Source organism: Lynx rufus, unplaced genomic scaffold (genome assembly GCF_022079265.1).
Source record: "Lynx rufus isolate CCGP_SWC_20201006 ecotype Redwood Valley unplaced genomic scaffold, mLynRuf1.p SCAF_12, whole genome shotgun sequence".
NCBI classification, from domain to species: Eukaryota; Metazoa; Chordata; class Mammalia; order Carnivora; family Felidae; genus Lynx; species Lynx rufus.
This window is the reverse complement of record NW_025814826.1, coordinates 21,721,494-21,744,291: the sequence shown is the minus strand read 5'-3', so window position 1 is coordinate 21,744,291 and position 22,798 is coordinate 21,721,494. Positions and strand designations below refer to the sequence as shown.

At 42.5% G+C, this 22,798-nt stretch overlaps 1 protein-coding gene across 1 annotated transcript in view; it reads right to left on the bottom strand.

Annotated features, from left to right (window-relative positions):
- Window positions 1-22,798, bottom strand: part of SULF1 (sulfatase 1) — a 152,654-nt gene that overhangs the window by 26,778 nt on the left and 103,078 nt on the right. The window contains exons 11-16 of the mRNA XM_047073860.1: window positions 18,010-18,160; window positions 16,924-17,099; window positions 15,078-15,206; window positions 14,751-14,807; window positions 13,901-14,030; window positions 1,711-1,921 (exon numbers count right to left, since the gene is read on the bottom strand). Coding sequence (XP_046929816.1) covers window positions 1,711-1,921; window positions 13,901-14,030; window positions 14,751-14,807; window positions 15,078-15,206; window positions 16,924-17,099; window positions 18,010-18,160 — 854 coding nt within the window. The remainder of the gene's footprint in view (window positions 1-1,710; window positions 1,922-13,900; window positions 14,031-14,750; window positions 14,808-15,077; window positions 15,207-16,923; window positions 17,100-18,009; window positions 18,161-22,798) is intronic.

The window sequence follows — 22,798 nt, the reverse complement described above, 5'->3', positions numbered from 1 at the left end:
ATCTGAGGGGGCCTACTCACGTGGCCTTTCTCTCTCCAGCCTGATGCTAAAATAGGAAGAAGGGGGGGCACACAGGCTGCAGAATCAGATAGTGCTCGCCACAGGATCTCGCTGTGATGGCAGTTTCCAGAGGGGGAAACACCTCTGTAACAATCAGCAGGCCACTGAGGGTGGTCAGGAACACCTCCTGTCCTCGAATATGTGGGCTTCCATGTGGTTTGAAAGGGTGGCCCCAGACATCTCCAGTTTGTGTTCAATGAGAACAACAGCAGGGTTTACGGTCACTGCTGTGGAGTGACATTGAGCCTCCTGGGAGAGAGGAGGCTGTCCCTACCTCCTAGCCCAACACTGGCAATCAGCTTCCGTTAAGGGAGGCTGGGGGGAATCTTTGTCATTTGTTGGCTTTCCATTTGATATCTTTGTGTGAACTATTAAACCTGGCATTTTCTCTCAGGGAGGAAAAAAAATCTCCCAAATCAATCATTCTCAGCCTTTGGGTTATGGATTCCTTTAAGAATTTATTGAAAGTTATACTCAGAAAGTTATTGAAAGTTTTACACAGAAGTCCATCTGTGGACTCCAGGATAAAAAAGCCAATGCTGGGGCGCCTGGGTGGCTCAGTTGGTTAAGTGTCCGACTTCAGTTCAGGTATGATCTCGAGGTTTGTGAGTTCGAGCCCGGCGTCGGGCTCTGTGCTGACACCTCGGAGCCTGGAGCCCGCTTCAGATTCTGTGTCTCCTCCTCTCTCTGCCCTTCCCCGGCTAATGGTCTGTCTCTCTGTCTCTCAATAATAAATAAATGTTAAAAAAAAAAAAAGCCAGTACTAAGAGCGTCTATTGTTCTAGTGATTGATTTGATTTCCGAATTTACATTATGGGGGACACGGGCCTGGCTCAGTCAGTACAGCATGCAACTCTTGATCTTGGGGTTGTGGGTTCAAGCTCCACATTGGGCGTACAGCCTACTTAAAAAAAAAAAAAACTACCTAATTTACAACACGGAATTGAACTTGATGTATCTTACTGATTTCCAAACCCGTATAGAAAAAATTGCCACAGATGAGTCACTTCTCACATTCAGCCACTAGATGGCACTAGACTCTCATTCTTTTACAGAAGGTGCCCAACTGGGTTTTCACATCTGTACAATCATAGGAATCTTATAGCTGCCTGATAGGGTTTTTATAAAGAAGATGGCAAGCAGTGCTTTTCATACTGAATTTGACTGTTTGACCATCCCAGCCAACAAGAGGAATTAAACAAAAACTGTCCTAAAACAGATGTGCCTAAAAAACGCATGTATGCTTTCCTTACTAAATGCATAAGCAATGAAACCTTGACTTTTTATTTTCTCCTTTTTTTTTTAAAGTAGCTCAAAGCAGACTAATCAGGATATTAGCATTAATGTAAAATACACCTGACTTAAACTCTACCCTCTGCCCCTAGCCCCACCTTTTACCCTGTATGGCTCTTTCCTGTGCGTGTTATGTTTTGTCTGGTGTGTTTACTGAATATATTTTCGTTCTATGCTTAAGTTAAAGTGTGCACATACCAAATTTGCTCTGGTATTTGGAACAGGACCATTATTTGCTTTCGCCCCAACGCTATGTATTGATAATATCTAAAATGTGGAAGGAGCGGCCTCTTGTCTCTCTAATGTCCACTTGCAAAGCCTTGGCCTGCCACTGAGACGTCACTGCGTGTTGCTTACTCGGAGTCCCCTGGTTTCTCAGGAACTGCCTTTGGCTCTTCCTCTGGCTTCTGCCGGTGCGATAGCCAGGCTCTCCGCAGCTGCATTGCTTGTCGTGGAAGCCGCGAGAGTAGAGGTTCCGCGTGCTCTGCCGCACGGTGAGCAGGTCACCGGATCCTTTACACTTGTGAATTCGGAGCTTGCCAGAGGTGTCCTCGATGCACTGCCACTTCTGCAAAAGCCAACGTGAGAGCGGTTTACCCCTCCTGCTCAGGTGCTTCGTATCACGGGCCGCTGCATCGGGTTCCGGAAGCCCGGGCAACCCCGATAAGCAGAGCCAACAAAGGAAGGCAAGCTTTTAACCGACCCTGCAACGAGCCTACCCCCGGTTCTCTCGGTTATTTCTCTCACGGGAGGCAAAGACAGAGGACACCGGAATCATTGGAAATCAGAACTACCTCAGCGACACTAGAGCCCAAAGTCGATACATAAATGCTCAGGATCGAGACTAAACAGTCTTGAGTGAGACACGTAAAAAGCCCTGAATTCACCCAGCCACAGAGCACAGCTGTCACGGCTGTTTTCACCAGACCCCTCTTCCTCTGGAAAAACAAACCTGGCTGCTTTGTTCTCAAGCCCCTGAATTTCTGACTCGGGCCAGGAAGAGTGGCACGTGAGGGAGCCGGAGAGGAGTTTAATCGGAGTCTGCCGCAGCGCGGGCCAGCTCTCACAGGGCCGGGATGTTAGCAAACGTGTCAGGGGTTCTCTGGGCCTCTTCTTATCCTCCTCCGGACCCCGCGACCCTGAAGAGACAACGCGCACCTTCCCAAGAGACGGGCCCGGGGTGGGGTGGGGGGGCTGGCACTGGGTTTTCTCCTTTGAGCCTTCTATCAAGCCTGCCGTTACTTCTAGATCAATGGGACGCGGCACTGGGTCTCCCTGTCCCTCCCACCTGCTGCCCAGGCTTCTTGAACTTCAGTCTGCCTGAAGTAATAGCACTTCTCCTCGGGGCATTTCATGGGATCCTCCGTATGTTACCTAAAGGCCCAATAACCTTCCTTTTACTTTCTCTTTTCCCCTGGCCTCCTCTCTAAAATGGTAATTTGGGAAGTATGCTGACCTTGGTCTGAAGTTGACCACAGTTGTGACAACACGCTGTCATGCAGTGTTATCAAACTTTTGTCTTTTTTTCCCTTCCATCTATGAGTACCCCCTGTGTACAATTATTGACACTTTTCTCTAAATGGACACATTTCTAAGCAGTGGCCAAAGCAACAGCCCCTGTAAAATTATGTATTTGGTGTGCCAGTTACATATTTCAAATACATATTAAAATAAATAAAAAATTATTAAATAAAAGATGCTCTTTCCTGAGCCACATAAAATGATCTCACCACACCCCCCCTTGTGTACCTGTAACCATACTTTGGATTGCATTTTAATTTCAAGGTGATCTGATGCAAGGTAAAATTTAGTCAAGGGTCCCAGATGGCTTGGCCAGCAGACAAAGGACGCTCGTGTACAAAATGGAGTGCGACCCACTGAGATACCACCTCACACCGGTCAGAGTGGCTAAAATGAACAAATTAGGAAACAACAGGTGTTGGCGAGGATGTGGAGAAACGGGAACCCTCTTGCACTGTTGGTGGGGATGCAAACCGGGGCAGCTGCTCTGGAAAACAGTGTGGAGGTTCCTCAAAAAATTAAGAATAGATCTACCCTATGACCCAGCAATAGCACTGCTAGGAATTTACCCAAGAGATACAGGAGTGCTGATGCATAGGGGCACACGTACCCCAATGTTTATAGCAGCACTTTCAACAATAGCCAAATGATGGAAAGAGCCTAAGTGTCCATCAGCTGATGAATGGATAAAGAAGATGTGGTTTATATATACAATGGAGTACTACTTGGCAATGAGAAAGAATGAGATCCTGTCATTTGCAGCAACATGGATGGAACTGGAGGGTATTATTAAGTGAAATAAGTCAGTCAGAGAAGGACAGATATCGTATGTTTTCAGTCATATGTGGATCTTGAGAAACTTAACAGAAGACCATGGGGGAGGGGAAGGGGAAAAAATAGTTACAAAGAGAGAGGGAGGGAGGCAAACCATAGGAGACTCTTAAATACAGAGAACAAACTGAGGGGGCCGGGGGTGGTGGGGGAGAGGGGAAAGCGGGTGATGGATATTGAGGAGGGCACTTGTTGGGATGAGCACTGGGTGTTGTATGTAAGTGATGAACCACGGGAATCTACTCCAAAAACCAAGAGCACACTTTACACCCTGTATGTTAGCCAATTTAACAAGAAATTATATTACAAATAGAAAACAAAACAAACAAACAAAAACCCTACCCCAAAAACCAAATGGAGTGTGACCATTCACAATGGACCAAGGTACAGAGTCATGCTTTGTTTTTTCTTGATGGAGCCATGTGCCCTCAATAAGCGTTGAATTATCGGTGCTGCCTTTGCACTTCTACCCGATACTCCCCAAATCCCGGGGCCATAGGGCTTGTTCTGTGATTTTGCTGTAGCCCCCATACACTCTTGGTGCTACAGAATTCGGTGATTTCAAGCCACGTCAGGTTACAGTCTTCTTTTGCGGCTTGACCAGCATATCCTGAATGTCCATCATCTCCATCCAGAGAAGCAGGCTCAAGGGAGAGGGCAACTCTATTTACAAAGCCATGAAAAGGTGACACAAACAAGCACAGTCAAGGACTAACTAAGTTAGAGATAATTTAACTGAAGAAAAAAAGTGAAGTCAACTTGATCAGGCACACAGGACTTATGTCAGGTCAGTGGTTCTCACACATGGCTGGGCTTTGGGAGTTTCAAAAGCTCCCCTGGTGATTCTAATGTGCAGTTGGGGTTAAGAACAACCGCCTTCAATTTGCGACTGGTTCTTGGACCTCTTTGCAGCTGGAATCCCTGGCAGGGGCAAAAGAGGTCTAAGTAGCTCGGACGGAGGAGTCTTTGGGAAGGATATATGCATTTTTGGGCGTGGATATGCAAAGGAAACTGTGTCTAGAAATGCACTGATGCAATCAGGTCAGAAAACGACTCTAGTTGAACAGAGGTACACTTCCAGCTTGTCTACACTGGCAGGACTATGCGTTCTCTGTAAGAGTAATCAGTTTTCCTTACTTTCTCTCCATAGGTAGTTGACAAGTGATAGAATTTCGTCTTTGCAAATGCTTAGCGGAAAGCTGTGTGTGCCTGTTCTGCCATTCAAGGTGGAGACCAGTGATTTTCAAGCCTGGGTGTGTGGCACTTCCAGACACATCCAGTGAGCTTGAGGAGGTGTCGTGAAGTTCTTGAGAAAAGTTCTCAGAAACAGATATACAATTCCCTTAAGGAATAACGATATGCCCTGTGGAATTTTTGCTGGTGAGAAGTGTCAGCAAAATCAATGATAACTTTATAGCTCCAGAAAGTTTGGTGATCAGTGATACTAGAGTGTCAGTCTAGATCTGTATTTGTCCTAAATGCAAATGGTTTCAGACTTCTCCATCTATCTGGGTAACCTCTAACTCAAGCATTCAAAAACTAAGAGTTTACTACTTAATTCCAAGGGTAGCAAAAGAAGAGGCCAGTGTTCTACAGCCTAGCAGAAGCTTAAGAAATACTCTGTTTTCTCCCAGACAGGAAAACATGGTGGTCTTTATTCTTGTCTGGTCTTGTGTCTTTTGTGGTTCGAATTTATACCAATTTTGGTACACATACTAATTTTTAAAACACGTAACTGCAACGAAAACCTTCCTTAGTTTTGTAACCATAACGCACTAAAAAAAAAAAAAAAATTCCGCCTTTTTCTTGGCCTTGAAGAGCTGAGTGTACAGAACAGAAAGTGTAGGCAGAATTTTTAGTGATTTGGTCTATTTGGAATCTAACGGGCATTTTCCCATTAGCCAAATTCCTTGCTAATGTCCCATGGATCAGAGGTGAAGGGAAGGGGTGTTTCTTTCCTGAGACATGAATTTAACCAAACCTGAGGTCTGGTACCATCCTGGGCACTGGTGACATATCACACAAATCAAATATGCACACATATATGTACGCTTCTGTACACACATGCACACACGTACCCACATATACTAAAGGTATACATCCACCTACACACATTCTTGAATAAAACAAGGGCCACAGTGAAAAATGCCAACGCTTTTCTATACCATGAACCCTTTGAACAAGCCATAGACCCTATCAGATGGAGTAATTAGCTAGAGGCTTTCAAACTCTTCCTAGTGGCAAGCCTACTAGCAATTTTAATGAAATGTAATTACCACATATTTGCCACAGTCATTTTAGTGTTCGATATCATGATAATTTTTACAGCTGAGCAATAAATCCTTGAATAACCGCCACCACCGTGGTCATCATTGAGAGTTTATAGAGGGAGGCGAGGGAAGAGAACTTTCAGAGAATTGCTCTGAAACTCACACCACCAGTCACTTAAACGCTCAAAACAATGAGGAGACGGTTTCACAGTGCAGAAGAGCTTCCAGAATCAGAAGGAAACACGAACTCAGGGAGGCATCTGCTAACGGGACACGGAGTCAGCCTCAGAAACGAGCTTTGTGAAAGACCCGCCCGTGCAGACATACAGACATCAAACTGTCTCCCTTTTGTCTACTCTCTTGAAGTTTATCAGTAAATCAGTTAACTGCCAAAGCCGATGGTCTCCACCTTCCCTGACCACTCACCCCTTCTGTAAATTCCTTTGCCACTTTGTCGGACCTCGTTTCAACATTTCTCTTGCCTCTCTGGCTCCGTCTGTGCCAATCATTTAACATACATTCATTGCACAACTATTTCTGCAGACGTTCTGCTGATGAGGGGCTAGATAAAACCATGTAAATAATTTTGTAGGTTTTTCTGATTTCATTTTACCCTTTCTAGCCACACTGGAATTTGGAATTAAAGGCAGGGACCATGTCTCATACTCCTGAGTTATTCCCTGAAGTTAGCTCAGCATCAAATCACTTTGTTTAGTAATTATGTCTTAGTATATTTTGATTGATTATATATACTTATATATAAATAACACATAATGAAGAGAAGACTGGCTATTTGGTGTAAGGATTCGGGTGTGGGGCAGCTAGTTTGGTGGAATCAAATCTAATGAGAAATATGCTAAAATGCCATTCAAACAATTCCCTTCAACACTGTCTTTGTCACCATCATTGTCATCATTAGGGAACTCTTACTTGCTGCCGGGTATTGTCTAGAACACTTTATATATTAATTATCCACTTAATCGTTACAACAACCTAAAGCGCTACCATAATTCGTTCACTGGACTAGGATTCTGTAGTAGTGAAGATCACCTATATTCCACCTGGGACTTGGGAATGGCATTTTGTACCCATATTGATGTGACGCAGTGGCAAAAGTCTGGACTTTCAGGCCACAAAAGTCCGGATTTGAATATCAGCGTTATCACATTGCTTATGTGCCCTTGAGCAAGTCAGCTACACACTGTAAGCTCCATGAGCATTAGAACTCACTCACGCGCAGCGAGAACTCAGTACACGGTAGGCACTCAACAAAGGCAGTTGGTGTTGTTGTTACTATTATTATTAGTTCCCAACCCACCCCCGCCCCCGCCACGTAAGTTTATTACTTAAAGAATTTGGTCTTAGGCAAACTGAATGGAAGGTAGACATTTTCAGTGGAGATAAGTATTGGGTTAGGGATGGGGAGACCTCGATTTTAATTTTCTTTCGCTGCTAACTCTATGGCCGTGAGCAAATTACAGAATCTCTTTGTTCTTCCAGATTCCACATCTGGCAAAATAATACTTGCTCCTCCTGGCCTCAAGGATATGTCATGAGAATAAATTGTTTTTGGAGTTCTCAAAAAAAGATGCGCCATATAAATCCAGAGCAATACCATTATAATTGACCTTTAACAATGGTTAGCCAATCCTTGGGCAAGTTCATGTTTCCTGCTTGTAAATTATATATAATACAGTAATTATTATTTAGTGGGGAGACTGTGGCTTTGAATCACACAGATCTTGGTTTGAACTCAGACTTGTCACACTTCCAGCTGGGTGACTTTGGTCAAGTTCCTTTCCCATCTGAGCTTTCGTCTCCTTATATTTAAAATGAGCCTGAGATCTCTACTATAGTATAATTTTCAGGTATAAAATGTTTTGTGTAAATGCCTAGCATAATATGAGATGAAGACAGAACTCTGCTTACTTCCTTTTCCTGATGTAACTACTAGATAATCATGATACTTTCTACATTTCCAACGGCATATATTTCTCAGACTGGTCAAGAATGTTCTATATTCTTATTTATGCCCATTTATGCCCATTTTCATGAGTAAGAAATAAAAATTTTGGCTACAACTTTTTCGAAGGTACATTGCGATGAAAACTTCACACACATACACACGTACACAGACACACACACACACGGATTAGTTCCCCATTATTATATGTCTTATTATGTGGATTTGGTCATAATGCAGGTCAAATCGTGTTCTCTGAAATGTAACAACCATACAGTAATTTTCAGATAACCTGATTATCCTTTAGGCCAGTACCAACATCATGAAAAACAGTTACCTGCATGTGGACGTGTGTTTAGAATTTTTGTCTCAACACCGGGAATATAAAAACACCATATAAACATCCTTGTTGCAATTGTCACTTAGCTGAAGCCACTGTCCAATTTTCTCACAAATATGAACTAGAGTTACTCGTGCTGAGGAGTTTCCTCCTGTTTTCTCTGAGATGGGCTGAGAGGGGGTGAAGGAGGGAAAGTGGAAAGGAAAGAGAGGCAGAAGAAGTTTCCTCCTTTAGATTCTAATCAGGATGATCGTTTGCTGAAGTCAGTAATGATATGTTGGAGGAAATATTGTTCTCGCAGTTTGGGGAAATTAAGGTTGGTAAACTGACCTTGGCCAACAAGTGATAGCTAGTATTTATTGAGTGCTTATTGTGTGCCAGGTACCGGTTCAAATGCTTACTACACTTAACTCATATAATCTTTATAGTAACCTCCCCATATAATCTTTACTAGTATTATGTCCGTTTTCGAGATGAAGAAACTAAGGCAGAGTTAGGTTAAGTGACAAAGCAAGTGTGGAGTCAGGATGCAATCCCAGTTGAGTAGGACCCTAGCGAAAAAAGAATGGTTTGGGCAGAACGTGAGGCTTCTGGTGAGGCTCAACTGAGGAAATGGGATTGGGGAAGGCAGACGAGAATGTTATGTTTAAGAGACGGGGAGGAGGGGCTCCTGACCAGAGCGAGGCCGCGTTAGGGAGCAGTGGGGAACAAGAGCATACATTAAATTGGGTGTGGACACATTAGGTAGGTTATAAGTAAAATGTCCTTATGTTTGTCTTTTTCTGACTTGTTTGGAACATCATTAAATATGGTTTGACATTTAAGCCTGTGGTTTGTGTTTTGAAAACTGCACCAAAGCCAAACCATCTAGCACACAATTCAGACACGTCCTTCAGTGCAGGTTGAAGAGGGGAGGTGGCCAGGTTTAGAGGCTGGGCCGTCCATAACGAGCCCTGAGCACACAAATGTTCAGCCAGAGGGTGGCACTGGGGCTTGGTCCTTCTGGCCTGTCCCTCTGGAATCAGGAGCGCCAAGGGGAGGTGTCTATGAGCTGAGATTTTAACCAGGGCTCAGTGAGTTTCTGGAAACAGGCTGTCAGTTTCTGGCAAACGAACCAGATCTTACTGGTAAATGCCTTTTATTCCTGCTCTGCAGCTGGTCACAGAGGGTCGAGGGCTCTATGGCCAGAGGGATAATTTTGGGGATGAGAACACAGATCCTGGAGTTAAACCAGTACATTCAACCAGCTACAGTCTGATTTCTCAAACAGTATCAGCTTGCTTGATCTGGGGTTCTTTCATAATTTTAAACAAATCTTTGATTTCATACTGATACAACAGTAGAGAGGCAAACAAATTGCAAAGTCGCTGGAGTTTAACAACTCACAAAGGATATGAAATGTGCTTTATCAAAAAAAAAAAAAAGAAAAGAAAGCTGTTTTTTTCCAAATGACAGAATCTATGATGTGCAGTTCAAAATTGAATGCCCAGGGATTTTCTCTTTTATGTAACTCCTATTTAAGGAGTCAATCACTGTACCTAGAAGAAGCAAAAACCAGTAACGCTTACCTGACGTGAGTGATTCTCAACCCTGGCTATTCATAGGAATCACCCAGGCGCTTGAAAAAAAAACACTGATGTCTGAGTCTCATCCCCAGAAGGTCTGTTTTACTTCATCTGGAGTGAAGCTTGAACATCAGCTTTTGTAAAGCTGCCTAAGTGATTCTAGTATGCAGTCCTGCTTGGGAACCACTTCCCTAGATGCTGTGAGTGGGTCCCAAACCCGCGGCTTCAGCCAGGCAAGTGCCACATACAATTTCAAGAGAATATCTACTCTGTTACATTTTTGTAGAGGCAGCATGCTCTGGGGAAGAAAGGATTGAACGTGAAGTACAGAGTCGCAGGTCTGACTTCGGGTTTGTAGCTGAAGTTTTCCAGATCTAAATTTCCTTATTAGGAAAAGGATCTCATTCAACTGGAAGATTTCTAAGACTCTTTCCAACTTTCACATTCTCGGACTCTAGACCTCTGGTTCTTAACTTTGTTAACAAATACAGATGCCTTGGCGTCACCTCTAGACATGTTAATCTGATTGGTCTAGGGGGAGGCTATAAGTCGATATTTTCAAAAGCTGCCCAGGTGATTCTAGGGTGCAGGTAGAATTGAGCATCACTGATGTGTGGTCTTTGTTGAGCCAAAGTCTTTTCAGATAGAAGTTGAGATTTGCACGTTTGTGTGTGTGTGTGTGCAGTGTATCATACGTAAATCTGTACATAATGTGCTTGGGGGTGTAATGCTAGCTGAGAGGGTGGTGGGGATTCATACTCAGTCTCATATTAATTCAGGAACACAGAAGAAATGCAAACACATATGTCCACACTGCCTTAATTAGTCCCTGCTGGTTGCTCTGTTCACAAAGTGAAGAAGTATTGCCAAATGTCTGGGATTCCAGCCCATTTTAATTCTCTGTTGGCTTCATAGGAATGAAAACAGCAGGTAAGATGGCCTGGAACAGTAATAGCACCCAATATTCACACATTGCCTTATAGTTCATCTAGGACTTTACATATATGATATCACTGGATTCTTACAAGCCTGAGATTAATTTTCCTCACTTTAGGGATAGACAACCTGAGACTCTTAAGAATCTTGTCCCCAAACACACATCTAAAAAGTAGTGGATGCCAATATTCTAACCCAAACTTTTTGATGTCATATTTCTCTTTCTTTCATTTACCTGCTTCATGCATTCACATTGACTCTGACAAACAATCCTCAGGTGACCAGGCATGGGAGTGTAGTGGGACAGGGGAAATTCGTGCTCTCTTTGTGGGGGAAAAGTGAAGAGAATGGGGCCGAGAGCATGGGTTTTTCCTTTATATCCCGTACAGAATCAAACCAAAGAGAAGACTGTGTTGTCTTTTGAATGCAGGCAGTTAACCTTGGTCAGAGAAAAAGACGCAGGGCACAGGCCAGGAGTGAAATCGATGTCAAGAGAAGAGATTCCTAGCAAGTTAGTTCTGGCCTCAACTGATGCCTTGATCCAGATCAATACAATCTCATTATTCTGGACTTTTTCTTCCCTTTTTATCGTCACTGATATTGTAACTAAAAAGAAAATCTTCAAAGTAGCCAGATAGAAAAAGCAAAAGGCCAAAATATAAAGATTCTGTAGAACACAGTAGAGCAACTGGGCTTGACCCACAGATTCGAGAACTGTCTGGAAGAGGCTTGAGATTTTCCAGAAGTTCTCAGATTCTTAAGCCATTGTGTGAGCGTCACCTATAGAAAGAAATCATCATCTGGGGTATAGCATAATTCTCCGTTCTCATAATTCAGGCACTTCTGAAAGAAATTGTTGCTAACATTTTCATATATTCATGTGATATAATCTAAATTCAGACTAATGCACATAGAAATCAAGCAGCAGAGGAAAATCCCAGGGAACTAGATATTTAAGCATTTAGTGGGGGCAAAACAAGTTTAGAAAAATATGAAAAAGCAAAGTGAAGTTTTTAACATAGTTAGCATTCAGCACAAGAGTGGAGAGCTCGTGCCAAAGTGCCATAATCCAGTTATACTACATTTGCCCTTTAGGACATGTATTAAAATTTCAGGGCAAGCCATATGGTGAGGTTTGCAAAATTGTGTACTCAAAGGTAGGCAGTGTACCTTATTCTCAGTCGGCTATCATGCTTGCGGCTCAGAGGGCTAAAATAGTAACAAAAATCACCAATTTGCATGAGATATATTTAACACTGAACATTTCCAACTCCCGAATACAGGTAAATTAGTCTACTGAGGCTGGCTCATAAAAATCATTTCAGAGCTACAAAACAATTCTGAGGTTTTAGTCATAATAATACTTAGAGCTTCCTTAAGAAGGATTTGAAGACATCAAATGAAACTATAATGAATAAGTCTAAGCTTCTCCGCTAAACACTTGAAAATAAAGACTTACTGGAGTACCCTGAAGGCCTGGTTTCATCCCTTCCTTCAACAACCTCCCCCCACCGCCCCATCTTTTTCTATTTCAGGGGAATCCCTGAGCACAAAAAGGCATGAGGAAATGCAGAATGTATGAGGACCAAGCTGTTTATTGTGAATGTCTGTTCGATAAGCTAGATGCCATATCACATGTACAAATGTATGATGCCTTACATTTATGAGGCCATTTCAATAACGCGACTATCAGTTTCATACGCCCGATCTCTTGAACTGGTATTGGCTAGCTGTATGGATATCTAGAGGTCAGATAAGTTGAAAAGAAAAAAAAAAGACTCACCAAAGATTTGAACTTCTCTCTGCCTAGTTCATGTAACCTACCTTGGAAGGCAGCAAGCGGCCGCTGCTTTTGAATCCTACACCTCATTTGGATCCCAGCTCTGCACTCACCAGCTGCCCGTTTGTAAATGGGGACAATGATGCCTCCCTCACCGGATGAATATGAGGATTAAACTGAGCTAATACACAGAAAATTCCATATACAGTGCTTTACATAAGACACATGAGTAATAAATATTAGTTTTCACTTTCCTTCCATTTTGTTCTAAGTTGCAATGACTTAGGCAGAAATTCAGTTCCTCTCTCATGATGACACAATACCTCTTTTAGGTAGCATTGGTGTTGATCAAGAATGTTTAAGATAGTTTGTGTGAAGGGCGCCTGGGTGGGCTCAGGAGGTTAAGCCTCCTACTGTTGATTTCGGCTCAGGTCATGATCTCACAGTTTGTGAGATCGAGCCTTGCATTAGGCTCTGCACTGACAGCGTGGAGCCTGCTTGGGATTGTCTCTCTCCCTCTCTCTCTCTCTGCGCTTCTCCAGAGCTCAACCTCTCTCTCTCACTTGCAAAATAAATAAACATTTAAAAAAATAGCTTGTGTTCATATGTTCTCACTTTCCTTAGAAACAGGTCTGTTTAATTCATTACATGGTATTTCTTTAGTTCTTATTGATAATAGTTGGTGTTCTGGGTAGCCTTGGATTCTACAGTAATACTTCGATTAATAAAGAGGATTCATTCTAATGGAATAGTTGATGTCAGATACTTTGTGAGCAGAGGTAGAAACGATAAACAAACACAATATGTCTTCCCTTTTCATTCCCCAATCTTGGTCCTAGATTCTGTCCTCCTCTGTAGGTGGGATGACATCTGACTTCAGTACAGGATGGGAAGACCCCATCGTGTCTCTTGGCTGGTTCACTGTCCAGAGGCTCAGCATGTGCCCATGATCTTGACTAAGTAGACTTCTTGATAACCAGTTAACAGGAACCCAAGTGGTGTTGGCTTCTCCTCAAATGGAACCGAGCTTCTGAACTTTCTAGCCTGGCTAACCATTTCACACGTCTGATATGTTGAACAGGTGTTGGCTAGTCAGGTGGATATCTCGTACTCTCCGAGGGCACCATGTGTTTCCACTGGAGGGAGCCAAGCTGTGATGAGGAGGCCCAGCTTAGACCAGTTAGATAATCCCAGTCAGAGGAGAGCTGTCATAGTGAGCATGGCATGAGCGTAATGAAAAGCTTATTTATCCATAAATGTACATTGTTTTATACGTTGCAAATTTTAAATTAGAAATGAAGACGGATGTGACTTGTGGTGAAGACAAGCTGTGTCACTCACCTGCCCAGGCTGTTCACAGGCTGTCTGGTACCTGGCCTGCTGGCACAATTCCTTGACCCTCTCATATTTGGGCAAGTGATTTGACTGTTGGATATTCTTGCTGGATTCTTCTTTCTTACGTAGAAATTTCCTTTGACAGAAAAGAAAAAGTTTCTAATGTGAGAAACGATCTGCATTATCTTCCTAGCATCATGTGCCTTTTTTACTTTTCTCCCCTGTGACATGACTACACATTCTTCAAATGGCATGACATAGATGTTAGAATCTGGCTCATAGGAGTTCGGCATTTGCCGAGTCCTTTGTGAAGATTATAGGCCGGGCACTAATGAAGAACATTCTCTCCCCAAAGCGTTAATTTCAAAACTCTGGGCATAAATGTTTAGCTGTACAGTTACATAAATGCTTTTCTCTCAATGTAGGTATGGAAAAAAACAAGACAATGGGATCATGAATCAAAAGGGGAATCCCAGAAGAGACTCTGGAAATTAAAGTCTCATATATTTAAAGCCAGGAAAGGCACCTAAGGAAAAGAAAGAGAAAGGTGAGGGCCAGACGGACTTGGGAAGGAGGGCTGAGAAAGTCAATCGACTGGTCTGATTAGGAGCCAAGGCTGAGAAATGCAACCATAAGTGCTTTGGTCCCATCTTGCGAGAATTTATGTTTTACAGTCTGATGCAACAATCATGATGGTGCTGGCCAGTGGAGAATGAGTAGCAAACCATTCAGTCTTGTGACTGGGCTTACGAAATCTGCATGCTTAGTAAACCGGAATAAGGGCGAAAAAATACCCAGCAGGGAGAGCTGCCCACTAGGACTGGTTCCCAGAAGCACCCCAGGAACCAATAATTACCCTCTTTCCACGAGGAATGTATCACGCCAAATTCTGGCTTTCTTGTTTGTTCGAAACCTGAAAGCAAAATAATAATATTTACTGTTGGCATCTGGACGTTTTTCCAAACGATTCTGCACTAACAGTTTATTTAAAGAAACACCTCTCACTTCCCACAGACCACGACTGCATCTCTATCAATATGCTATTCACAAACAGCAGGGAAATTCTCAGCTCAGGGCGGTTCTCCTGGGCAAAGCCTTATTTTGCCTCCACTTCTTACAACTGCTGGCTGGCTCTAGGCGCCCATGAGCTTGGGGATGGCTGATGGAAAGCAAATTGACGCACCTGTTACCTGGCTTTTCCGGGTCCAGAAGTTTGAGGACGGACTTGCCATCCACATCGGGAGGTGTGTCGAGCCCAGCGATGTCCAGGATCGTAGGGGCCAGGTCGATGTTGAGAACGATCTGTGGGACTCTGCAAAGGGACAGATGGTTATGCCCCATACCTAACACCCGTGGCAGTGGCACTTAGGGCCACTTTCTCCACACCGAGATGCACTGGTTTTTGGTCTTCTCTCCCTCTAGCGTGGTCTTTCACGCATAAAACCTTTTAACTTGGATCGGACAATTCCCAAAGTTTCGAATGAGCTGAAGAGACATAATAACATTCTTCAAAGAAAGCCTTCTGCTGTCATCACCTTCTCCCTTCTCCCAGGATGTAGTGCAATGTGGCGGCAGAAGAGGCACGCAGGTGAGATTCAGGATATCTGGTTTCTGGGCCCCAGTGCCGCTGCATAATTGGGAACTCTGCGAGAGGCATTTATGCTATCTGCCAAGTTTCCTCCTTGTTAGATCAGGAGTCCGGGCTAGATGTTCCTTAAAGCCATTCCAGATTTTGAATTCTACTTGCATTCTTTTCTTTGATTCTTTCCATAAGTGTTTCATGTACATTATCTTATTTTACACAGAACATTCTGATGTGACCAGCAGGACGTGTAAAACCCATTTTAAGATGGGAAAATAGAGATGTAGAGGGGTGCAGAAATAGAACTTCACTCCCTGAAGATGTTTTTCTTCTAAATGAAAACCATGTTTCTTAAAATGTTATATTCTTTAAAAATTTTTCTTTATTAATAATTGAAAAAAAATGCTAAAAGTCAGGGGCTGGGGGTACCTGGGTGGCTTAGTTGGTTAAGTGACTGACTTTTGATTTCGACTCAGGTCATGATCTCACAGTTGGTTTAAAAAAATTTTTTTTTTCAAAATTTATTTATTTTTGAGAGACAGAGACAGAGTATGAGCAGGGGAGGGGCAGAGAGAGAGGGAGACAGAATTTGAAGCAGGCTCCAGGCTCCGAGCTGTCAGCACAGAGCCCGACACAGGGCTTGAACTCGTGAACAATAAGATCATGACCTGAGCCAAAGTTGGATGCTTAACCGACTGAGACACCCAGAGGACCCCCCCCCCAACCCTTATTTGAGTTTACTTATTTATTTTGAGAGAGACAAGACAGCTTGAATGGGGTGGGACAGAGAGAGGGAGGGACAGAGAGAATCCGAAGCAGGGGCTCGGGGCTCGAGCCCACAAAACTGTGAAATCATGACCTGAGCTGAAACCAAGATCCAGACGCTTAACTGACTAGCCACCCAGGCACCCCAATCGCACAGTTTTGTAAGATCAAGCCCTGACTCAGGCTCTGTGCTGAGAGCGAGGAGCCTGCTTGGGATTCTCTCTCTCCCCCTCTCTCTGCCCCTCCCCCCACTCACATTCTGTTTCTCTCAAAATAAATAAATAAACTTTAAAAAAAAAGGCAGGCAGTGGTTATTATTATTTTTTAAAGACAGTGTATCTCTGATTCAAAGAAGGTATAGGTGGTGTCCCTAAAGACCACATTTTGTGTCTGTGTACACAGCCCATATGACATGGATTCTGGTCCACGTGACAGAAATAAACATTGGTAGTTAATTTTCCTTTCTCTTTAAAGGTAGTTAATTTTCCTTTCTCTGAGTTCATTTTCTCTTAGTTCGTTGTAGGGGGAAAAAAGGTTTTCATTTTCTAAATTACCAACCTACACACACCCTTTTCTGTTTTGGATGAAAAGAAACCAGACACTGAGATTGGCGACCGAATTCGCTCAGATATACACGAGCCACGACAGCTCAGCTGAACGTTGCAAGCAGAGAAATACGTACATTGATCCTGGCTCTACGCTCGGACCGCGAATAAAGAAAGGCACACGGATATCAAAGTCATATGGCATGGACTTCCCCTTGACCAGTCCAAACTGCCCAATATGGTAACCGTGGTCAGCCGTGTAAATGATGTAAGTGTTCTCCAGCTCCCCCGTTTCCACAAGCATATTATACAACTGAAATACAACAGAGACGAGATGTGCAAGATGACAATAGTGTTGCCATGTTTCTCCCCAATTTTTTCCCCATTAATTTTTAAAGGCAAGAGTTCTTTTAACAAGACCAAGAAACACGATCACTAACTACATTTTCAAGTTGCTTACAATTCTGGAGGGAAGAAGTCCAATAATAGAGTGGAAATGTAACTTTTTGAATCTGGCACATTCTTCCTAAAGATTTTGTGCACCTGTTTTTCAAAAGAAACCCTCCACAAAACAGCCTCTACCACCTCACATCAGTTTTACATTGAAAAATCCATTGTTGATTTTTTTCGTCACTCTTATATGGCTATCAAGGGTTAAAAACAGCCTGCTTCTGGGCCTGATCCAACTAGATCCAGCCTGTAGACAAGTTTTATTCGGCTTCTGTTAATTTTTTAAAATTCAGGAAATTTCACATGAAATGTTTGCATTTCTGGTTTCCTTAAAAAAAAGTCAGAAGACCTCATGATACGGGATCTACCTTTCTACGTGGCGAAAATCAGCTGGAGCTGGGTGGTTGCTTCTTGTTATAGATGGGGACACTTAAAGTTCACCATAATCCCCACCATTCCCTATTGTTTCATACGAGACCAGCTTTAGGTATTTACATTATTTGCTTAATTCTTGAGGGTATTTGTGAGTGTAGCCCTTGATTTATGGTGTTTTGATTTTTGTCTCGTCTTTGCCACTGGCTCCAAAGGCAGTGTGGCCTGGAGAGTTAACAGAAGGGGTCAAGATAAGGGAGGGCAGATAAAATCACTGAACACTTATGCATACTCTCTCTCTCTCAAAAACAACAATGAAACAAAAACAGAATTGGCAAGAATGGGTCCGCACAAAGACAGCTGGACCAAAATCTATCACCGAGGCAAATTGGTATGCTTACCCTTTCCACAGAATCATCTACGGACATCAAAGTCTGAAGCCTTTTGCGATGTAGAACGTTCGTAAATTCCATGTGGATGGGCAGCATGGGCCCCGTGTACTGCATAATCCAGTGCTTATCCATATTTGGTGCATAGTTGTAACTAGGGGTTCTGAAAATATCCAGAGAGAATTCTTACTATACATATTTTTAGTCATTTGGAGAAATATTTCAAGTTAAAGGTTGTAAAACAATCATTTTGGAAAGATGATTTAGACATTGCTAAAGTTTTTTTTTTTCTCCCATGTACCTTCTATGTTTATAGGAAAAGCTAAAATCTTCACCACCCCAAACACATCCTCTAAAGGCATGTGCATTCAACCTTATAAAACCAAGAGCGGTATCTAAAAAAGTAATTAGTGTAAGTTCATTTGGATTCATCGAATAAAATGTGTAAAAACACATCAAGATGATCATGGTATTGTAATATCTACAGATAAAACTCAGTAATACAGAAGGGAAAGTTTTCATGGTGATACTAAGTCGTAAACTTTCATTGCTAATTGGGCTATTAGATATAGTCACAAATATGTGTAATAATAATCATAATTTCAATATATTTTTTCTCTTGAGTTTACTGGGCTGTTTTATTGATTACTTATATATCTAGTCTCTATGAGTTTTTCCCCTTCCTATATATAGGATATATAGGTTATATATAGATACCATTAATTTAATTGGATTTGCTGGAATTATAACCAATTCTACATCTGCAATATACATGCTGATCAATAAAACTATTCTTTTAATAGACAAATCAATATTGGTGCAGAGCCCAATTTTTCTTAACTACAGGGTGGTGGGTCCTATTACTTTCAAACATCTTGGTTCAAGCTTCTATTTAATTTATTGCAGACACCCAAGTGGTGTCCCACACATTCCATTGGGGACCCACAAAATGTCCCCTTCTTTTTGATATCATCTAACCCAAATCTCTTGACCGTTAGATGCTGCCACCTCATATTCCCAAAGTACATATCTATACTAGAGTAATTCTCCCACTGAGAACTACTCGTGTATATTTTACCTCTGCCAGACTACCATGTACTTGAACTTTCTCCTTAGATGTTATTAAGCATGCAGAAGTTGTTTAATATTAAAAACTTAGTATTTACCATGTGTTGGGTTTTGAGTTGTTTTGTACACCTTAACTGATTTAATTATCTCTGTTGTTCTTAGAAATAGGTTTATCTGGGGCGCCTGGGTGGCTCAGTCGGTTAAGCGTCCGACTTCGGCCTCAGGGCACGATCTCACGGTTCGTGGGTTTGAGCCCCGCATCGGGCTCTGTGCTGACAGCTCAGAGCCTGGAACCTGCTTTGGTTTCTGTGTCTCCCTCACTCTCAGCCCCTCCCCCACTCACGCTCTGTCTCCCTCTGTCTCAAAAATAAACACGAAAAAAAATTAAAAAAAAAAGAAATAGGTTTATCATTCCTATTTTACAGTTGAGAAAACTGAGGCCTAGCAAAGTTAAGCAATTTCCTCAGATTAACAAAGTCATCAGGTGGTAGATCCCGGACTCCATTCCAGAGCCCATTTACTCTAACAAAATGAAAGAAAAAATGAAGTGCGGGGTGCTTCCTATATCTGAGACTGCTTTTCTATGAACCCCAGCTTTACAAGTAAATGGTCTCACAGAACAAGTAACCATCTATGTTGGTTGAGAAAGCTGGTAGTCACTGTCCACTGAGGGGAGGATCCTCTCAGTGAAAAATTGTGGATGATGACAAATGAAGATGACCCTCTGCCATCATTTACATTATAAAGCCAGAGAAACAGTCGCTGCAAGCCAGGTGAATTCAGGGATATTGACATGTACCCTTCTGGTTTGTTGTGATATCAATTTCCCTTGGGGTAAACCTGGAGTTTCTGGGATACATACTTCTATACTGAGCTATATAAATGCTGCCTGTTATTATACATTTTCTTCCGCCAGTGGATTTGCAGAACTTCTCTTTCGATAGTTGAAAACATCGTTTTGGTACCACAGACCTTCTTGGCACAAAAAATTACCTGATGATCGGTACGGATGCTGGTTAACTAGCAGAACTACGACAGCACAAATACCAATATAACACTGAACACAGAAGGCACTGTACCTAAAATTGTATAAATTGTGCTCAGTAGTTAGTGTAAGTCAACTCCTTTTTTAAAGGGACAGATTTGCAGAGTAGAAAAAGCAGGTGTGGTTCAATTTGCTCATCTGTAAATGGAGATAATAGTACCTTTCCTAAAAAGCTCTTTTGAGAAATAAATCTATCTATCTATCTATCTATCTATCTATCTCTATATCACTTAAAAGTGCCTAGTACAGAGGCACATGAGTTTCCTACATAAACCAATAAATAAATACATTCTATATAAGTGTCTGGGTTAAGAAAATCCTGTCGCATTAAAAACCAGACAAGCTCTTCAGGTATCGCCCGCCATTCTTTTTAAGAGAAACTTTCCATATAAGCTTTCTTCTGCTTCCCCAATAAATGACTCATGAACCACTTGGTCCCATTTTTTTTTTTTTTTTTTTTTTTGGCCTGAAAGGGTTCCTCATATCTAAAAGTGAACACAGGCAGAATCAGCCTGTCGCATCTCAGGAGCTTGTGCAGTAGGAAGGAATGTAAGCCCTGTTTCTTATTCTTCACGCGGCATGTTGTGGTACAAACAGGATTAGATTGAGAGGCTGAGGAGAAGGAGAGGGGAGGCTTCTAAAGCCCATAGGAAAAGGATTTTCACCCGTGGGGGTAGCTCGAGGTCAGAGAAATATAGCAAGTGGGTCATGAAAGGTCTCCTAACCATTTACTGATACGTGCCCTGAAAAAGAATACGGCTATAAAAGATTACACAGGCTTCTTTGTAATACCTAAACATCTTCCTCTTACTGCCTTTGATGTTGGTTTGCCTTAATTTTAAAATAAATCGAGTTGACTTTTTTAAAACCACAAAACCTCAACACAAATAAAAACTACAATAGGGAACCAGAACGAAGCCTCACAGCGGGCAAATTATATCTTCTACCGGTTACCTTGATGTGCTTGGCACAATTCCATCTACTTGGAGGAACGGGAAAGGTCACAGCAAATTACAAGCCTCAAATTGGACTCCCAGATTTACAGAATGACATATGTTAAATCTGGCTTATATTAAAAGGAGAGTTCAGGTCTGTTGTCAGAGCTGTCCTTCCCCACCCCCAACCGTTGCCTTTATTCCCCCCTCCCCCTTAATTTCTCGCAGTGGGGAGCTGACCCCCAGCTCTGGGGATGAAATCCCAGGTGAGATCTCAGCAGGGGGCAAGGAGGGGGTACACATTTGCCTTTTAAAGGAAGACAGACTGCCACTGCTTCCCACAGAACGGCAGCTGTTCGGGGACCTGCAGGTGTAAGTTCGGGGGTCGCTGCAATTGACAATGTTGTTGAAAAGTGATCTTTTGCCAAAGACCTGTGGTTGCCTCCTGCCGGGGTCTGCCAGATTCCTGGAAGATGCAGCCTTCTGTCCCCCAGTGATAATTAAGGCTTGCTTCCCAAAGAACTGACTCACAATTATTCAAACAGGACCTGGAGCTGTCAGCTGGAACAGAAACCACTGAAAGAAGCAGGTAACTGTTTTAGGGAAAAGCGTAAAATCACATAATCAATTGCTCCAGAATGTTTTGGGATCAGACCCAAAATCTCATCCCAGCCCTGTTACTTACTGGTGTGTGATCGTGGGCAACTTTTTTTTTTTTTTCTCTAAGCCTCTGTTTCTTCATCTATGTAATGGGAATACCAGCTACAGTGTTTGGTGAGGATTCGAAGAGACTTCAGTGACTCCAGAGAACAAATCCTGGGACCACATCATACCCCTACTCACCGGTAGCTGGGAAAGGTCTTATACAGGTATCTAGGAAAGATCATTTAGTACCTCTTTTGGTTGTTGTGGCAACCCTGGAGGGTAGGAGGACATCTCATTCCCATTTTACAAACGAGAAAGTAAAGTGTAGAGAGGTGACTCAGAAAGAATGGGCTGGGGCTGGAACTTCTTCCATGATATCCTGATGACCAGAGTCCTGCATCACAGTCCCCAAGAAGTTCCTCAAAATCCCAGTCATTAAAAGATCTGGTACATATATTTCTTTCTCTCAAAATTACGTCCTAAGATGCTTAACATTCGTCTTGATTTAAAACATTAGCCGTTTCTGGTTCCCGTTCAAGTGCGTCCTACCAGCTGCTTTGTGTCCACACCTGCTGACAATACAAGACAAAGTCTGACCCTCTGAAGCAAACTGGGTGTAGCAGCAAAAAGCGTAGGTAACACTAGCTGTCTGCTTTAAAAGGGAGAGGACAAATGAACAGATTGCTATTTCTGAGTTTCTGTTGCTTTCTTTTTTTTTTTATTTAATATTTTTATTTAATATTTTAAATATATTTTAAAATGTTATTTATTTTTGAGAGAGTGAGAGAGAGAGACAGAGCTTGAGTGGGGGAGGGGCAGAGAGAGAGAGGGAGACACAGAATCCCAAGCAGGCTCCAGGCTCTGAGCTGTCAGCACAGAACCCAATGCAGGGCTTGAACTCACAAACTGTGAGATTGCGACCTGAGCTGAAGTCGGACGCTTAACCGACTGAGCCACCCAGGCGCCCCAAGTTTCTGTTGCTTTCTTAAAAAAAAATCCATATGCTTGATCTGGTAAGACTTCTTGTTGTCTATTCAGAGAAGGATTTTACCCGTAACTGTGCGTTCCAGACACAAAACATGTCTGTAGCCCTCAACAGACTATTCCT